At 43.4% G+C, this 18245-nt stretch overlaps 1 protein-coding gene across 8 annotated transcripts in view; it reads right to left on the bottom strand.

The window, feature by feature from the left end:
• Positions 1–1416: 1416 nt before the first annotated feature.
• ENTPD1 (ectonucleoside triphosphate diphosphohydrolase 1) overlaps positions 1417–18245 on the bottom strand; it is a 103830-nt gene continuing 87001 nt past the window's right edge. For 7 of the 8 annotated variants that reach the window (XM_072131418.1, XM_072131419.1, XM_072131420.1 and 4 more), the window contains 8 exons: positions 16873–16990; positions 12803–12953; positions 11649–11808; positions 11334–11549; positions 6818–7078; positions 4981–5094; positions 4758–4895; positions 1418–3278 (listed from right to left, as the gene is read on the bottom strand). In XM_072131418.1, coding sequence (XP_071987519.1) covers positions 3072–3278; positions 4758–4895; positions 4981–5094; positions 6818–7078; positions 11334–11549; positions 11649–11808; positions 12803–12953; positions 16873–16990 — 1365 coding nt within the window. In that variant the 3' untranslated portion in view covers positions 1418–3071. Of the gene's footprint in view, positions 3279–4757; positions 4896–4980; positions 5095–6817; positions 7079–11333; positions 11550–11648; positions 11809–12802; positions 12954–16872; positions 16991–18245 lie in introns of all 8 variants that reach the window. The other variant, XM_072131415.1, reaches the window with a different exon arrangement.

Here is an 18245-nt window from a genome sequence, read left to right as displayed (position 1 = left end):
CCAGGGAGGTAGGTCTTCATTCATTTTCTAATAATTTCTGCCTTTGCAGTGTTTATTTCCTTCAAGAACTGAAAATCCCTTTTAAGTTCTGCATTTTGAAGTGAAGTTCAGGGCAGACAGGAAATATCTTTTCATTCTCTCTAGAGGTTGTACAAACTTTTGTAAGACTTTCATTTCAATCTATTGTCACAATGTTAATTTGTCTTGGTTTGTACAATTTTATATTGTGGGGAGCGCACAAGAAAGTTTACCAGGGTAAAGACAATACCCTAATAGGGTCACCCATGTTGTATTTAGGCTACATTCACACGAACATGTGCCCGCCATGCCGTAGTGCACGGGAGAGGAGGAGGGGTGAGCGCTGCACACCCCCGCTCCTCTTCACTGAGATACATGGTACGGTGCCGCACCTTACCGCTCTGTCCGCCCATTGCCGGCCTATGGGGGACGTATATACACAGCAGCCGAGTATACATCCCCCAATGGTTGTGTGAATGTAGCCTTACCCTGTTACACTTTCCCCTTCTGCCCAGAGGAGCCGTCGGTCATGGCACTCTGAATACAATTTTTGGTCACATTCCATTTGTTTAGATGGGTATATATGAGTATATATACCGTATATACTCGAGTATAAGCCGACCCGAGTATTAGCCGAGACCCCTAATTTCAACACAAAAAATTGGGAAAACCTATTGACTCGAGTATAAGCCGAGGGTGGGAAATGCATTGGTAACAGCCTCCCAGTATATAGTCTGCCAGCCCCTGTAGTATACAGCCTGCCCAGCCCCTGTAGCAGGAAAAAAAATAACACTGTACTCATCTTTCTGACGTCCCCCATAGGTCCTCTTCTGTCTCAGACTGTCTCAGACAGAAGAGGACCTATGGGTGACGTCAGAAAGGTGAGTTTTGTCTTTGTTTTTAGTCGACTCGAGTATAAGCCGAGTTAGGGTTTTTGAGCACAAATGTTGTGCTGAAAAACTAGGCTTATACTCGAGTATATAAGGTATATATTTTCAGGCTGAGAGACCCGTCTAGAACACTCGAAGGAGCAGGAAACCTGGATTAAAAGTTCACTTTTCACAGTCCTGCTGCCACTGGTTACTCAGCTCTCCGGGGACGAAGCCAACCACTGTCTGCAATTTCACAATTTATCTAAACCTCCGCTCTTCTTATTCCTGGCCCTGGAGCTCTATATCCCGTTATTTTAGACTGATCCCGCAAAGTTCCTAAATACAATGAAGCTAGAGGCAAAACCACACAAACCGTGGCTCAAGGTTCCAAAACACAGACATTTAAGGGATTCAGACCCAGGTTCTTCTATTGACATCAGAGATCACATTTCCAGAAAAATAGGTCCCCGTTCAGACACCCTGGCTGTGCCTTCTTTCCTTCCTATCCTCCACATGCGTAATATATAATAACAATTGTAGAGGGAAATCATAAAAGGACCATAGCGTGGCCTGTAGATTACATTTATCATTGGTTTTCCTGGGTTTTTTTGGCATAAAAAGTCTCCAAGTTGTCACATTGAGTTTTTTTGAGACTTTTCACTGCTAAGAACTTTCACCGGATTATATCCTCCTCCTCATTAATCCGGTGTAAACATAGAACTACTGTGAGCAAAGCCACATTCATGACTTGAGACTTTTGCAAAAAGTCTCCTAAAAGTCTCACAGTTACTCCATTCCCTGTGCTGCTCTATGTGCTGGGACTTTTTTATGCACTTTGAGACTTTTTTTTTGGGACTTTTTGAAAAAAAATACCCAGACAGAAAATAGACGATAAGAACATTTATTAAAGGGCCCAAAACACTTAAATGAATCTGATGGGCAGCGGATCTCCAAAAATAGACATAGAACTGTCCCAAAGAGCCGCCTAATGATAAATGACCCCCATACAGTTTTTTTTACACTACAGGCTATGCAATGTTCCTTTTATGATTTCCCTCTAGAAATTGCTGTTATATAAGCATGTGGAGGATAGAAAGTAAAGAACGCATAGCGAAGGTGTATGAACGGTGACCTATTGAAATGTGATCTCTGACCTGGATCTGAATCCTTCATATGTCTCACATACTGGAATGTCGAGCCACAGCTTCTGAGGTTCCGCCTCTATCTGTTACCGTCAGCAATTTATTATGGTCAAAACTGTTGACAGATTCCCTATAATAATATATCAGAAAACAAATCAGAGCAGAATTACAGACATATTTCCATTTTTACTTTTCCGAAACAGACAACAAACAAATGGTAAAAAAGAAAAAAAAATTAGGAATGTGTTGTCCTTCTTCAGGGACATAAATCCAAGTGGTGTGATACGGAAGATACTAGATCTTAGAGTTTTGATGATGTCATAGCCACGAGATCCACCTCGTGTATTGGAGGGAACTGATCACATGGCCATGACATCATCAGACCTTCGGAATGTTCACTGTACATTGACCATGTATTGGTTACATTTTAGCTAGGGACTGGAAAGTCACTTTAAGGGCGTTTCTACGTAAAAGTTATCGTCTTGTTTAAGATGAAAAATATCTCTTGCCGTTGACGACACAGTGTCTGGTCAAGCACTCACACCACAGTGACGTTGGAAGTTTTTGCTGCTTTTATATATAAACATGTACACGATAGCAATGCTATGGCTTTCGACAAGGACGAGGGAATGCAACCTATTAGAAATGACAAGGGCTTAGAAAAATACAATGATAGACCTAATTATATGATGTCACCTGAGATCAGTTTATGTTTTGTAGTTCCGAACGTAAGCCCCATGGGTACGTTCATCCATATATATATTTAGTCTAGTCTACTCACAGTCTTCCATCATGTTCCACTTGAAAAAATAATCTTAGTTAAAAGCTTCATCAATATGAAGTCGATCAAATATTCCAATAGTTGTGATCCAAGCATGGCTTGTATGGTCCCACAATGCAAGAAGAGGCTCAGTGTTCTCTTCTTGTCCCGTCCTGGCTGATCCAGGTTCTGCAGAGTCACCGTAGGAATCCATGGCAAGGCAAATCCACGGAGCAGCTCTCAAATCACTCGGCAAGTGATCCACTCGTTAAGATGTTCCTAAATGATGCCCTTCTGTATACACTTTGGCTTCCGGAAACTTAGCCAGCAAGTCAAAAGGATGAATAGTAAGAAGACTGAGAAAAAGACCATGAGTCCAACGTAACCACCGTGAGACAGCGGAGGGGAAAGAGGAAGCTCTGCTGGGATCATATTGGTTAAATTGAGCATGTATCCAAGAGTCCATCCAGCGTCACTGCCATGGATCTGAAGAAGGGTACAAAAAAGGTGGTAGTGAACCTGGAGGTCTTTCTCAGATGGAAAGAAAGAAAGAGATAGATAGATAGGAGATAGATAGATAGATAGATAGATAAGATAGATAGATAGATAGATAGATAGATAGGAGATAGATAGATAGATAGATAGGAGATAGATAGATAGATAGATAGATAGATAGATAAGATAGATAGATAGATAGATAGGAGATATATAGATAGATAGATAGATAGATAAATAGATAGATAGATAGATAGATAGATAGATAGATAGATAGATAGGAGATAGATAGATAGATAGATAGATAGATAGGAGATAGATAGATAGATAGATAGATAGGAGATAGATAGATAGATAGATAGATAGGAGATATATAGATAGATAGATAGATAGATAGATAGATAGGAGATAGATAGATAGATAGATAGATAGGAGATAGATAGATAGATAGGAGATAGATAGATAGATAGATAGATAGGAGAGATAGATAGATAGATAGATAGATAGATAGGAGAGATAGATAGGAGATAGATAGATAGATAGATAGGAGATAGATAGATAGATAGATAGGAGATAGATAGATAGATAGATAAGATAGAGTCATGAGAAATAAAAGTTAGACCTCTTGAAATTCTATGGATTTATCATCAGAACATTTAAAAAAAAATTCTAGGCCTTAAAATTAGGTGAATGCAACTTCCAATCAACAACAACACAACAGATTCCACCCTGTTATAAGTTACTTAACCAAACCTAGGCCAAAACTTAAAGTGTTTGTGTGAAAAATTAAACAAAACCTTACTGCTTCCATAAGGAGCAGCCAGGAGCTGCCAATCAAATGTTCTTGACTATTTGATTGTCAGCCAGTGTGACCACTTCTATAAAAGCAGATGGTCTGGAGCTTGTGTTAACATATCAGCAATTGTTGCTGTCCATGAGTCTGGTAAGTGAACAATGAAGTAGTATAGTGAAATGTGAGGCCATCTATCCAACAGCTGAAGCTTGGCCGAAAGGGAGTCATGCAACTGGACAAGATCTCAAGTAAAGCTGTAAATCTACAATCGTAGTCCGGAGGTCTTCTCAATTGAAAAGCTATGACAGGACCTAGAAAGCTGTGGATAAAACGGAAGCTACAAATCTCAATGACCTCAGGTCACCTTGTGATGGAGATTGGGCCTAAACTCCCCCGTAATGACAATTACTTTAAGCGATTGCTGTAAGGGTGTTCTGCGAAATATTGATTTATGGAGGACACTTAGATGTTCACACGTAGCTTCTAGAATGTGGCCTGGTTTTTGGGACACAGTGGAATCTGTTTTGAGAAGTGTTGCCAATTTTAGGATCTTCTAAGTCCTAAAAAATACAATCCCAGATTTAAAAAAAGGAGGACTTGTATTTCCTGTGATAGTATATGAGATAGACAGATAGATTGATAGATATTTTTGTGTTTCCAGGATACAATGCCATTACCTTGCCTGAAAATGTGATGTCATTCCAGCTGCTGGAGTTAAAGCCATAACCAAGTTCAAGCAGATTTATTATATAGACTCCAGAGAAACAATATTCGCTCAGATACTTTTCCTTGACTTTTCCAGACTGGCTCTTCACCTTAAAGAACACGAAAGGTAGATATCATTTAGAAAGGCTCCCTCCCCCCCTCCTGCCCAGATAAGGGTAACCGTTAGGGACTTACCTCACTCCAGGGTTTGGAGCAGTGTCTCTCCACCGTCTCCTTCACCACCTCCAGAGAGAACTTCTCCTTGCTGAGCTTTAGGAAATCCATGACAAAAAAGAAAGCGGAGAAGGCCTGAAAGAAGAAGACGGATCGGGTCTGAGGAACTTTACCTGACAGCCCTGGTCCATGGACACACAATACATAAAGCACTATCCCGGGATAGCACATTCCTAGTAATGCTGGGATACATATGTATTTACTGGTCTGCAGGTTATCAGGGATTAGACTGGAATTCTAATTTCCAAAAGTAGTTGATCACACTGGTCTCTCAAGGAATAAGTCACTGGACACAAAATGTCATTAGAAACTAATTATCCTACAGAGTGATTGGTGGTTGGATCATCATGGTTCTGGTTTCTATCAGAAATGGGTTACAATAGAATAAAGGCTGCCTTACTGGGTCACTACATGTCATGATGCGGAGCAACCAGGGACTGAATGTTGTAGCTCTACAGCACTTGGCACTGAATGCTAGAATACTGGACCACCAGGGACCGAATGCTAGAACAATGGATCACCAGGGACCGAATGCTAGAACATTGGATCACCAGGGACCGAATGCTAGAACATTGGATCACCAGGGACCGAATGCTAGAACAATGGATCATCAGGGACCGAATGCTAGAACATTGGATCACCAGGGACCGAATGCTAGAACATTAGATCACCAGTGACCGAATGCTAGAACATTGGATCACCAGGGACCGAATGCTAGAACATTGGATTACCAGGGACCAAATGCTAGAACAATGGATCATCAGGGACCGAATGCTAGAACAATGGATCATCAGGGACTGAATGCTAGAACATTGGATCACCAGGGACCGAATGCTAGAACAATGGATCATCAGGGACCGAATGCTAGAACATTGGATCACCAGGGACCGAATGCTAGAACATTAGATCACCAGTGACCGAATGCTAGAACATTGGATCACCAGGGACCGAATGCTAGAACATTGGATCACCAGGGACCGAATGCTAGAACATTAGATCACCAGTGACCGAATGCTAGAACAATGGATCACCAGGGACCGAATGCTAGAACATTAGATCACCAGGGACCGAATGCTAGAACATTGGATCACCAGGGACCGAATGCTAGAACACCAGACCACCAGGGACCGAATGCTAGAACAATGGATCACCAGGGACCGAATGCTAGAACATTGGATCACCAGGGACCAAATGCTAGAACAATGGACTACCAGGGACCAAATGCTAGAACACTGGACCACCAGGGACCGAATGCTAGAACACCAGACCACCAGGGACCGAATGCTAGAACACCAGACCGCCAGGGACCGAATGCTAGAACACCAGACCACCAGGGACCGAATGCTAGAACACCAGACCACCAGGGACCGAATGCTAGAACACTGGACCACCAGGGACCAAATGATAGAACACTGGACCACCAGGGACCAAATGCTAGAACAGTGGAGCACGAGGGACCAAATCCTAAAACAGTGGAGTACAAAGGGCAGAATACTACAACACTGGACCACCCTGGACTGAATGCTACAACACTGGACCACCAGGGACAGAATGCTAGAACAGTGGAGCATGAGGGACCAAATGCTATATCACTAGAGCACTAGACACTAAATGCTATAATACTGGACCACCAGGGACTGAATGCTATAACGCCTCAAAATTCTATTCACATGTACATGTGCAGAGACATGGAGAGATACAGGAGGCAAATATATTAATAACCTCTACTGATGCTTTGTTTCCTGAATATTTGGTACATCTAATCCTCCTTCACATGAGAAGTAAACGCTTTACTCACCCTAAACTCCCCCTGTAAAATGGGCTGGAAAATGCCATTGAATGAACATTTGGAGAAGCTACAATGGGAAATGTTGAAGATTTCCTGGACGTTTTTCTTGCATAGATTATAATCCCCCGATCCCTCGATGCGAATGCTCGCCGGTGCTGTGGGGGTCCGCCGGTGGGATATGCAGGGGCTATTGTAGAGATCACTGGTGCTGAGATTCCTTGTATATCCTGGGTTAAAGCAGGGATCCAACAGGGAGACATCCTGTATGTTCTGTAATGGACGACATTGGAAGGATCAATATAGACACATTTATACATTATAAAATGCACGGCCCCATTCCCTGTACGGGGGTCTAACGGACCCCAACGCTGCACCAGTCATTGCAGAGATTTATGTACAGTTTTCTCCATATACGTTTACTTAAAATTTGCCCTGGAATCTGTAGTAACACATCATTAAACTGTTTTATACACTTTTTTGAGATTGTTACCAAAAAATGGGTGTGGCTCAGCACAAAGGAGGCGGGCCCAGCACAAAGGAAGCGGGCTCTGCACAAATGAGGCGGACTTGGCACAAATGAGGCGGGCTCGGCACAAATGAGGCAGGCTCGGCACAAATGAGGCAGGCTCGGCACAAATGAGGCGGGCTCGGCACAAATGAGGCGGGCTCGGCACAAATGAGGCGGGCTCGGCACAAAGGAGGCGGGCTCGGCACAAAGGAGGCAGGCTCAGCGCAAAGGAGGCGGGCTCGGCACAAAGGAGGCAGGCTCAGCGTAAAGGAGGCGGGCTCGGCTCAAAGGAGGCGGGCTCTGCGCAAAGGAGGCGGGCTCAGCAGGAAAAAAGCATCAAGACCAAGCAAGCAAATAGTAGGTGAAGAAAGGTAGACGAGACTATAATGCACTTAAGCCGGATGTATTGCCATTTGTTACATCTGGTGCAGCATAAGGCCTCATTCAGACAACATGTGCTCACCCCAGAGGGGTCTGCTCACCCCTCTCCTCTCAATAGAGAAGCACAGGGCCAGCGCCGTAACACGGCAAATAGGACAGTGCTATATATCTTAGTGCGCGGTCACGGTGCGGTGAGGAATTGTGGATATTGGTCCCCATTATGTGAGTGTGAATGCACCCTAAGGCCTCATGCACACGGCCGGATGTTTCTTCCTGTTCTGTATATACAGCTGTATTTTGGCCGTAAATACAGGGCGTTTTTCCCCTGGATGAGGACGTGTGGCTCTGTATCCGTATAAAATACTGGTTCTGGTAAATGATGGCTGACTATTGGCTGCTGACAGAATGCCCCTCCCACTGGTCGTGGTCTCCCTGGATAGTGCACATATATATATATACAGCATGAGGTGCACAACCATATGCAGCGTGTATGCAACCCGTAATTTATACATTCCCATAGACTTCTTTGGGGCATACGGAACAGAAATACCAGAGAAAATAGAAAATGCTCTATATACTCACAGTACGGCAGGCAATAGGTCATGTAAATGAGTGACTGTATAGCGCATTGTAATATGCTACCCGTATATACGCCCATTGTCATATGTGCGTGTCCATGAGGCCTTAGACCGTCTCGTCTAACTTTTTAACACCATTAGTAAACCAGCCAATGTATGTTATGGATATTCCTAAACAGGAACAGTAGTAGTCTACAACTACTGAGCAATACAGATGCTCTTCGTCATGACACTAGATTTATGTAGGCTCCTTCCACCTTATGGGCTTCATCATGAAACAAGAATAAAGTAATTGGATTTTATTGTGGTGTCATCCATGGTGATTGCCCTGCATTCCAGAAGGCAACCCGCAGCACCGTTACATCACCCATGGAGGTGTGATGGAGTGTGATCTGCTTTCTTCTTACAAAGTACAGTTTCCAAAACCTGCGACAATCAAGAGAAGGGAACCAAAAGTCACCCTAAATCCTCCCGGCGAGTGAAGCTTCAGTGTGATTGAAGCTTCGTGAATTTTTATGGGGCAGCTATACAAACATACACAATGACACTTGATTCATGGTAACTTTAGATCCTCAGGGGCGGGGCATTAATCTGCAGGGGAGGTGACTGCAAAATAATAGGATCAGATAACCATGGAGACAGATTAAAAAGTATCTATAGACATAAAGGGGCACATTTACTTACCCGGTCCATTCGCGATCCAGCGGTGCGTTCTCTGTGGAGGATTCGGGTCTTCCGACGATTCACTAAGGTAGTGCGCTCGAGGTCCACCAGGTGTCGCTGCTGCGCTGAATTCCGTCGGAGTTCACTGGAGTTCATCAAGCTACCCTGGGTGCAGGTAAGCGCGTGTCAAGCAACACTTTTTTAAAAAAAATACGGCGGTTTTGCCGAATCCGTCGGGTTTTCCTACGGCCACGCCGCCTGATTTCCGTATGCGCCACAATCCGATCGCGTGCGCCAAAATATCGGGGCAATTCAGGGAAAATTGGTGCAAAACGGTAAAATTCGGGTAACCCGACGGAAAAACGCGATTCAGGCCCTTAGTAAATGACCCCCAAAATGTTGCACCGGATTCCATAGGTACAATGAGTCTCCTTCTTCCGTCTCCATGACTTGTGTTTACCAGCAGATAAGTGCTGCACTGAATACGTGTCCTGCAAATAAGCCCTCAATCTCAATTCCTGGTGGGGGTCCCAGAGGTTGGACCCATCATTACATTATAAGACGGGATTACCCCTTTAATAGGCCACAGCTCAGAATACTGGAGGCTTATCAGACTAAAATATATCCTCGGCATGGAGAACATTCTTATACCCCTACAATTGATGCCGAAAAAACATCATTTTCCAACCTAGCACAGCCATCTTTTCCCTGCCAGCCGCACAATGGCAGCAATTAACTTTTTTTTATTGTTCCCTTTATCCTCAAATAGTTACAGAGTATTTTAGTTGAGTAATTGTTCCTACAAATTGCTCTGCGATTCTTGTTTCGCTTCTGAAACTTTTTTTTTTCGCTCCAGCAATTTGGAGTTCTGATTATTTATAGCAAAATATTAAGCCGCGATCGCAGCGAGTACGGGATTATTTAGACTTGGGGCGGTTATATAAAGTCTATTGTGCTTTACTGTCGCTTTTTCGTGTTATTTTCTGGTAATTATGGATCACGTTACGTTAGGTAATTTCTCAAATATTTTAAGTTTAACTATAGATTACTGCACATCGTACAGGAATAAAGTGCAGGGTAGAATAGTTATACTAAAAGTTTCTTTGGAGGAAGGGAGGCTGCTGGTTTGTCTCTCATGTCGGCACAGCACCGGGTGAAAGATGTCTCCTGTAGGCTTATGGGTAGAGTAGGTGTTCTGTGGTAGGTGGCACTAGGGGAAATATCAACTTAAAGTAATAATATATTATATAAGCATTAGCATTGCCCGGGATACGAGCCACGCACCTCTGTGACATCACAGGTGCAACACCCCTGCCAATGCATTGGCAGGCTGGTAGTTGTGAATAGTGCCCTCTCCAGGTCAGGAGCTGTGGACTGGATGTTATGCAATTATGAGGCTGTATTGTAAACTGGAGTGTGATTGGAGTATAAAACCCCTGTGCCATGGGATCACATGGTCTTAGTCCAGTGTTAGCTGGTCTGTCTGACCTCATGGTCTTTCCACACAGCAGAGAGTCAGACTTGCTGTCAGAGTGAAGAGATAGAGTATACAGCACACCTCTAGTGCTGCCACAGAACCCAATCCCAGGAACTGACACAGTTTGGACACAGCTACATCTCCATTACCCCAGCCTGCATCTATTACCAGGCTGGTGCTTTTTCCTGCGGATCAATCTCCATGACCACTCCAGGACCAGAATCTGAATCTGCTGTTTGACCGTTTAGGCACAGTGTTTGCTACCTGTTGTTCAATAAAGAACCGTGAGTTGATTTGAAAATTTTGCCTGGATACGTCACCACCACGGGCTTCCCAATCCATTACCCAGGGACATACCTTACAGACACTAAGGGTGGCCCAGGGAGAACCAGTACATCAGCCTCTCCCTCCATATCTCTTGCACACACCACCTGCTGGAGATCTGCCAGGCTGTAGGACAGCGCTCCGGTCCCCATACCAAGCACTGGGACACCAGCGGGCCCTAGGCCGCAAACCGTCAGCCACTCCGGTATTCTGGGCCCCGGCTGTCTCCAGGCCCCAAGAAAAGGCTAGGCCCCGGTGGGGGATGTTGCACAGGGATGTAATGAGCCGCGCACCTGTGTGACATCGCAACACCAGGTATATAACGAGCTGTGCACCTGTGTGACATCACATGACCAGGGTCCAGTGTTTATCCACAGGAAGAAACAGTGAAGTGTCCTATCAAATCACAGCAAGCAGAGATCGATGTTCTTTTAGCCTGTGTTACCTTCACAGCAATTTTTACTGCTACAGACAATTTCAATGAAACAATAAATACATTCTATATACTGTATGTTATTATATACTCTTTTGATTTACAACTATCCTGCCGTTTTATGTCTTCAGCCCCCATGCGTCTCCCGGATAGGGACTTACCGCTATCCTGTTCGCCAGCTGCAGGCGGAGGGCCTGGTCTTTTCCGTAGCATAGAAAGCTGTGTGTATACACATTGTAGCTTCTCCCATACAATCGGAAGTGCAAGGAATTATCTTCAGATTCGATAAAGTCGTCTGACTCAAACGTGATCTGCGTGGAGGCTCCTCCGAGATCCAGAGCACCCGATGTCCTTACTGATCTAAAATATGACCTTTGCTAAGAGGGAAAATAAGAATAAAAATTAAATAATAATAATCTTTATTAATAAATGTATAATGTACGAGTACGACAGAAACACAACAACAAATGTGCCACCTGAATGAAGTTTCCTAGCAGATAGTTAACTGTGATCCAGCCATAGGCTCCTTCTTCTTGTCCTGAAATTATTCTGGCGCCTTGAAAATCAAAGGGAGAAGAACGCAGCGTATTCTCCACCGAAGTCAGAACCTCATTGGCCACCGCTGGGTTCATCATCCTAGAGTAGAAAAAGATATTTACTAAATGACGGCTTAATACTGAACAAAAATTAACTTCACAAATACTTTCCATGGGGTGTAACACATCAATTGGCCATAAATGCTGTTTTACAGTATATCACAGTGTATATAGGATAAAACACTACTGGTTTCATCCTGTTTGCGTCCTTGTGCCCGTCTTACTGGATAGAATCAGTCTTCTTCCCCATTGGGGGCTAACAATATAATCCCTTACTCCTCAGCTTTAGTGGCACAAGTTCTGCTCCTTCCCTGACAAGCCGGGCAAGAAGCTATTTCTATTGGCTGCTCTGCACTGATCAGATGATTGCTGTACAACCAAACAGACCTGGCTGTGGGGAGGAGAGTGACTGATCATTTCATTGGGCAACGCTGCCCATTTCTATACTAACTCCATACTCAGTCAGTAGATGCCATCAGGGTCCGCTCTGGGTTTCAGGAGGCCCCTGGGTGACAGAGCCTCAGTAGGCCCCTTTGCAGTAAACTCCACTGCTATACTAGCTCCATACTTGGTCAGTAGATGCCATCAGGGTCGGCTCCAGGTTTCAGGAGGCCACTGGGCGACGGGGCCTCAGTGGGCCCCTTTGCAGTGAACTCTAGTGGAGGCATTAAAAATACAGAAACTAAAACAGCCTCATATTCACCCCAAACAGCCCCTTTTTGGTATTTTTATATGAATCCCCCTCTCACTCCTGTGTACAGCCTTATGTGGGCCCCCCCAGCAGCTCTGGGCCCCGGCACTTGGTGCTGGCACCGGCTCTGGATGCTATAACTCTTCACTTTATTGATCAATTTGTTTCTTGTGAACATTGTTGATGGTTCCTGTTCTATACAATGAATATATGATATTATTTGGTGGAAATCCTTTACCTAACACTGGAGCACTTCTGAGCAAAGCCCCGGTATGACTTATCTATGACCTACAACCCTGAGTGTCATAGCTCTAGCACCTGATCGCTTGGCGGGGTAATATACCTGAGAAGTCTCATTCCAGCAGTGGCCCCTAAATACACAGGTGTCTCCTTCTGTTGACTTGCTGGAATCTTTTCTTGGGCTCTGCTAATGCAATGCTGAAGAGAAGGACCAGCATCCGCAGGCTTCAGGTAGTAGCTAGATATACCGTTACCTTTTTGGAAGAGAAAACAAAGTTATGCAGTCGCCCCCCCTACTGGAGTGACATTGCGACAATTTTTTTGTTGTTGTTACATTTGGGGGGAAAAAAGTCGCATTTGATTAATATGACGAGCATGAGGTCACCAGGCTAACCACGCCCACTTCCCAGTGCGATTCTCGAGGGTAGAGGGGCGGACCAATTGATTGGATGACTGACATGTCTACAAAAATTTCAAAAAATATCTATTTTGTGAATTTTTAGTTTACATTCTTTGTAAAATATGGATTCTAACCTTAAAGAGTATCCTCTAAGCAAGGAAATTTGCATTGTTTAGTATCTATCTTTGTGGATGGAGATAATTATATAATTATGATAATTATGGTAATAATGGCAGCTCAACACATATTTAAAGGGAACCTGTCATCAAGTTATACCCCATTAAACTACGAGTTCTCTCAGGTCGGGTATGAAAAGTCCTTTCTAGAATTCCCTCTTTTCGGTGAAATCTCATCTGTTCACTTATAAAAAAAAATCTCCCCTAAAGTCAGACAAATAAGACTCTTCTCACCTCATTATCACATGAGATAAGTCAAGTTTAGTGGTTGCAGGTGTCAATTCAGAAGCCCCCATCAAGGTTCAGATCCCTTGTGGTTCTGTGAGCTACAAAATTGGACATACAGGCAGTTAAAAAGTAGACTGGTACTGGATCTTTATCTGCAACTTGCATTTCCAACTATGTCTAGAACTGCCTGTATCTCTGGTTCTTTAAGTCACAATGTGAAAGATGTGGTCTGAAAGAGGAGATTGTTATCTTTAGTATGACACGAAAAATGTGTTTCTAGGTGCCACAGAACAGAAGTGACACTCCTCCTGCAAACACTAAACTTGACTCATCTCAAGTAAAATGTTGTGAGAATAGTCATATTTGCCTACCTTGCACCCTGACAAAATCCTCTGTTTAGTCCCAGGGGTTGGGCTGTGGTTTGGCTGCATTTAAAAAAAACAACATGTGACTTGTCTGTGCTGCAGACTGCTTAGCTCTCAGCCCCCAACTTTTGTGTTCCTGTACAGCTCCTCCCTCTCCCACTGATGTGAGCTCAGCAGGCTGTGAGCTCTGTGAAGAAGCAGGAGGGAGTAGCTGTACAAGAGCACAAAGGTGGGGGCAGAGAGCCGAGGAGTGCGTAACACAGACAAGTCACACGTTGTTTTTTGAAATGCATCCAAACCAATGCCCAACCCCTGGGACTACACAGAGGATTCTGTCAGGATTCTGTAATGCAAATTCTTAAAGAAAGCAGAAAGTCAGATGTGATGTCACCGTCGCTCTGATGTCATCACTAATCATGATCCTCTTGTGATTGTTTCCTGACTATTCGCCAGTTTGGCTGTTGGCAGACGCACAGCTCTGACACTGTGAGACAGAAATAAAACATTTCATAAATCTGATGTCCTTTCCTTTACGCACAATTTTGAGACTAATGGACGAGGGCCAGGACTTAGGTTTTATCCAACTGCTTTTCACGGCTTTAGACTAAATTAGAAAGAAAGAAAAAAATAATAAAACGGACGCGCAGAGGAATTTCAGCCTCATTAATCACTCACGGATGTCTATTTTTGGAAAACCCACAACAGAATATCCTATTTCTTTAGTTTATATTAGTCATCAGGATGGATGAGTGTGGATAAGGAGAGCAATGGAGAAACAAACAGAGGTAACCACAGATTAGGCGGCCCACGTTCTTCTATGAGGGAGAGGACTCGTCTCGCACTTATCTCACTCCTTCAGGGGCTTATGTTCTGATTTGGAAGACAATATTAGAAAATTTCACAAAATTCTCATGATGACAAGTCTGGTGATCAAGTGATCGCCTGTGATGTGATCAGTCTTACGATGGAGCAATAGCGGCCACTACGGGGGATGTAAGGTATTACACGTTAGCCACTCAATATTTGCATAGGCTGAGGCTAAAATGAGGTCCACCGTCTATGAGCATAGTGAGGGATGTTTATTAGGGTTTGCAGGGCAGTTTTTATTTGCCAAGTGGGTGTGGAGGGGTGCAGACCCAACAGCAGAGTGGGCCAGCGCAGGGTGTTACCGCACCTGCACTTTAGCTATAGCCTGGGCTCAGGTCTAAGAGTAATTCTTCGTCAGACAGGGTGTCCTGGTGCAGCACCCTACTAGCTATATACAAGGACTGGGGTAGAACTGTCATCGGATAAATCAGGAAGATGGAGCCTCCTGAAATTTCCAGCACGGCGGAGTGAGGGGGGACATAATACGCTGGAGCACCACGCGCAAGCATATGATATAATAATCCCCAGCAGATTAAAGATAGATATGAGATAGATAGATAGATAGATAGATAGATAGATAGATAGATAGATAGATAGATAGATAAATCCAAAAAATTGAGGCAGCACTCCAGATTGTGAATGGAAAAACGGAATGGTTTATTCCAAAACCGGCGACGTTTCGGTGTTTATCACCTTTTTCAAGCAATGTGTGCATACAAAAGAGCAAACTTATATACCCCCTTGGTGGGAGGGTTCACAGAGTGACATCATAGACAAATGTGCAAATACAGCATAATTAAGGTAGCAACAGTGATATATAATAAAGTGTCAGTGCATTATTAATAAATATCACATACATATCACATCATGTCCTGTGTATAAAGAAATCATGTGCGACTGATTACCGGTGTCCGGCGTCTCCATGTGTCTGTAATAGCGATCCAGCGCCTAATCGCGTCTACATAACTCTACTGCGCATGACCGGAAGTCAGAAACAGGCGCATGTGTAGAGAAGAAAATGGAATGAGAGGTGGCCACATGCGCCTGTTTCTGACTTCCGGTCATGCGCAGTAGAGTTATCTTTATACACAGGACATGATGTGATATGTATGTGATATTTATTAATAATGCACTGACACTTTATTATATATCACTGTTGCTACCTTAATTATGCTGTATTTGCACATTTGTCTATGATGTCACTTTGTGAACCCTCCCACCAAGGGGGTATATAAGTTTGCTCTTTTGTATGCACACATTGCTTGAAAAAGGTGATAAACACCGAAACGTCGCCGGTTTTGGAATAAACCCTTCCGTTTTTCCATTCACAATCTGGAGTGCTGCCTCAATTTTTTGGATTTATATACTTGTCAGTCTTCTACCAGGACTGCTGATTCTCTGCACCCCCCCTTGTTAGGGGTTCTCTCTTGACGCTGTGCTGCTGTGAATTTTTACTTTTCTAGATAGATAGATAGATAGATAGATAGGAGAGATAGATAGGAGATAGATAGATAGATAGATAGATAGATAGATAGGAGATAGATAGATATGAGATAGATAGATAGATAGATAGATAGATAGGAGATAGATAGATAGATAGATAGATAGATAGATAGATAGGAGATAGATAGATAGATAGATAGGAGAGATAGATAGGAGATAGATAGATAGATAGATAGATAGATAGATAGATAGATAGATAGATAGATAATAGATAGATAGATAGATAGATAGATAGGAGATAGATTTGAGATAGATCGATAGATAGATAGATAGATAGATAGGAGATAGATAGAGAGATAGATAGATAGGAGATAGATAGATAGATAGGAGAGAGATAGATTGATAGATAGGAGATAGATAGATAGGAGATAGATAGATAGGAGATAGATAGATAGATAGGAGATAGATAGATAGGAGATAGATAGATAGGAGATAGATAGATAAGAGATAGATAGATAGATAGATAGATAGGAGATAGATAGGAGACAGATAGATAGATAGATATGGGATGGATGGATAGATAGATAGATAGATAGATAGATAGATAGATAGATGGATATGGGATGGATGGATAGATAGATAGATAGATGGATATGGGATGGATGGATGGATATGGGATGGATAGAATACTAACCTTCAACTTTACATTCTGCTACTTGTTCCACAACTCCAGTGTCATTCTCCTTCTCGGCCGGCCACTGATAGATATACAGGTTGGTGTGTGAGGAGCCGGCGTCCAGCACTATGCCATACTGAGGAGAAGTAACATAATAAACATGGCAGAAAATCAAAGGTCTAAGTTTACAGTCTCAGTATTATAGGCAGGATAATAGTACATCTGCCTCTTAATCCTTAAATCAGATATATATGTAATATGTGCATGTGATCCTAGCTGTATATACAACATCATATTAAGGGTGGTGGGGGCCCAGGGACACATGCCCCGGGAGCCCCCCTATAATCTGGCCCTGTGTATATGTCATATTGGGGATGTAGTGATTGTATACCCAGAATCCTCCTCTTCATATATAATGGCCATTGTGCTGCCTGCTGGTGCCTGTACAGCTGCTGGGAAAGAGATATCTTCAGGCTGTTGTCCTGTATGTCAGAGTAGATAACCTGTGTGTGATGTTTGTTCCTGAGCTCTTTGCTTTCCTGAACACGTGGGATTATTGATAACAGAGTGAATTAAAGCCACCTGCCCGACCATGCATCTATTTATAGACTCTGATATGGCTGCAGCACAGAATATGGGAAAACATCAGACATCTGACAACATATTTTCTGGTCCTGGTGATTGGCATAGAAACCGGCCTGAGGAGCTGCATCAAAAACATACTGAGAATAGATCTCTAGAGGCACTGGAGGAGCCATTGTGTATGGCTGTGTCATGGGAGGGCACTATATATCCATACACTTCATGGCACTATATATATCCGTGCACTCCATGGCACTATATATCTGTGCACTCCATGGCACTATATATCTGTGCACTCCATGGCACTATATATCTGTGCACTCCATGGCACTATATATCTGTGCACTCCATGGCACTATATATCTGTGCACTCCATGGCACTATATATCTGTGCACTCCATGGCACTATATATCTGTGCACTCCATGGCACTATATATATCCGTGCACTCCATGGCACTATATATATCCGTGCACTCCATGGCACTATATATCTGTGCACTCCATGGCACTATATATATCCGTGCACTCCATGGCACTATATATATCCGTGCACTCCATGGCACTATATATCCGTGCACTCCATGGCACTGTATATCCGTGCACTCCATGGCACTATATATATCCGTGCACTCCATGGCACTATATATCCGTGCACTCCATGGCACTATATATATCCGTGCACTCCATGGCACTATATATATCCGTGCACTCCATGGCACTATATATCCGTGCACTCCATGGCACTATATATCCGTGCACTCCATGGCACTATATATCCGTGCACTCCATGGTACTATATATCCGTGCA

The sequence above is a fragment of the Engystomops pustulosus genome, chromosome 11 (assembly GCF_040894005.1).
Source record: "Engystomops pustulosus chromosome 11, aEngPut4.maternal, whole genome shotgun sequence".
Classification (NCBI taxonomy): domain Eukaryota; kingdom Metazoa; phylum Chordata; class Amphibia; order Anura; family Leptodactylidae; genus Engystomops; species Engystomops pustulosus.
The sequence above is the reverse complement of the archived record's forward strand: the minus strand, read 5'-3'. Positions and strand labels throughout refer to the sequence as shown.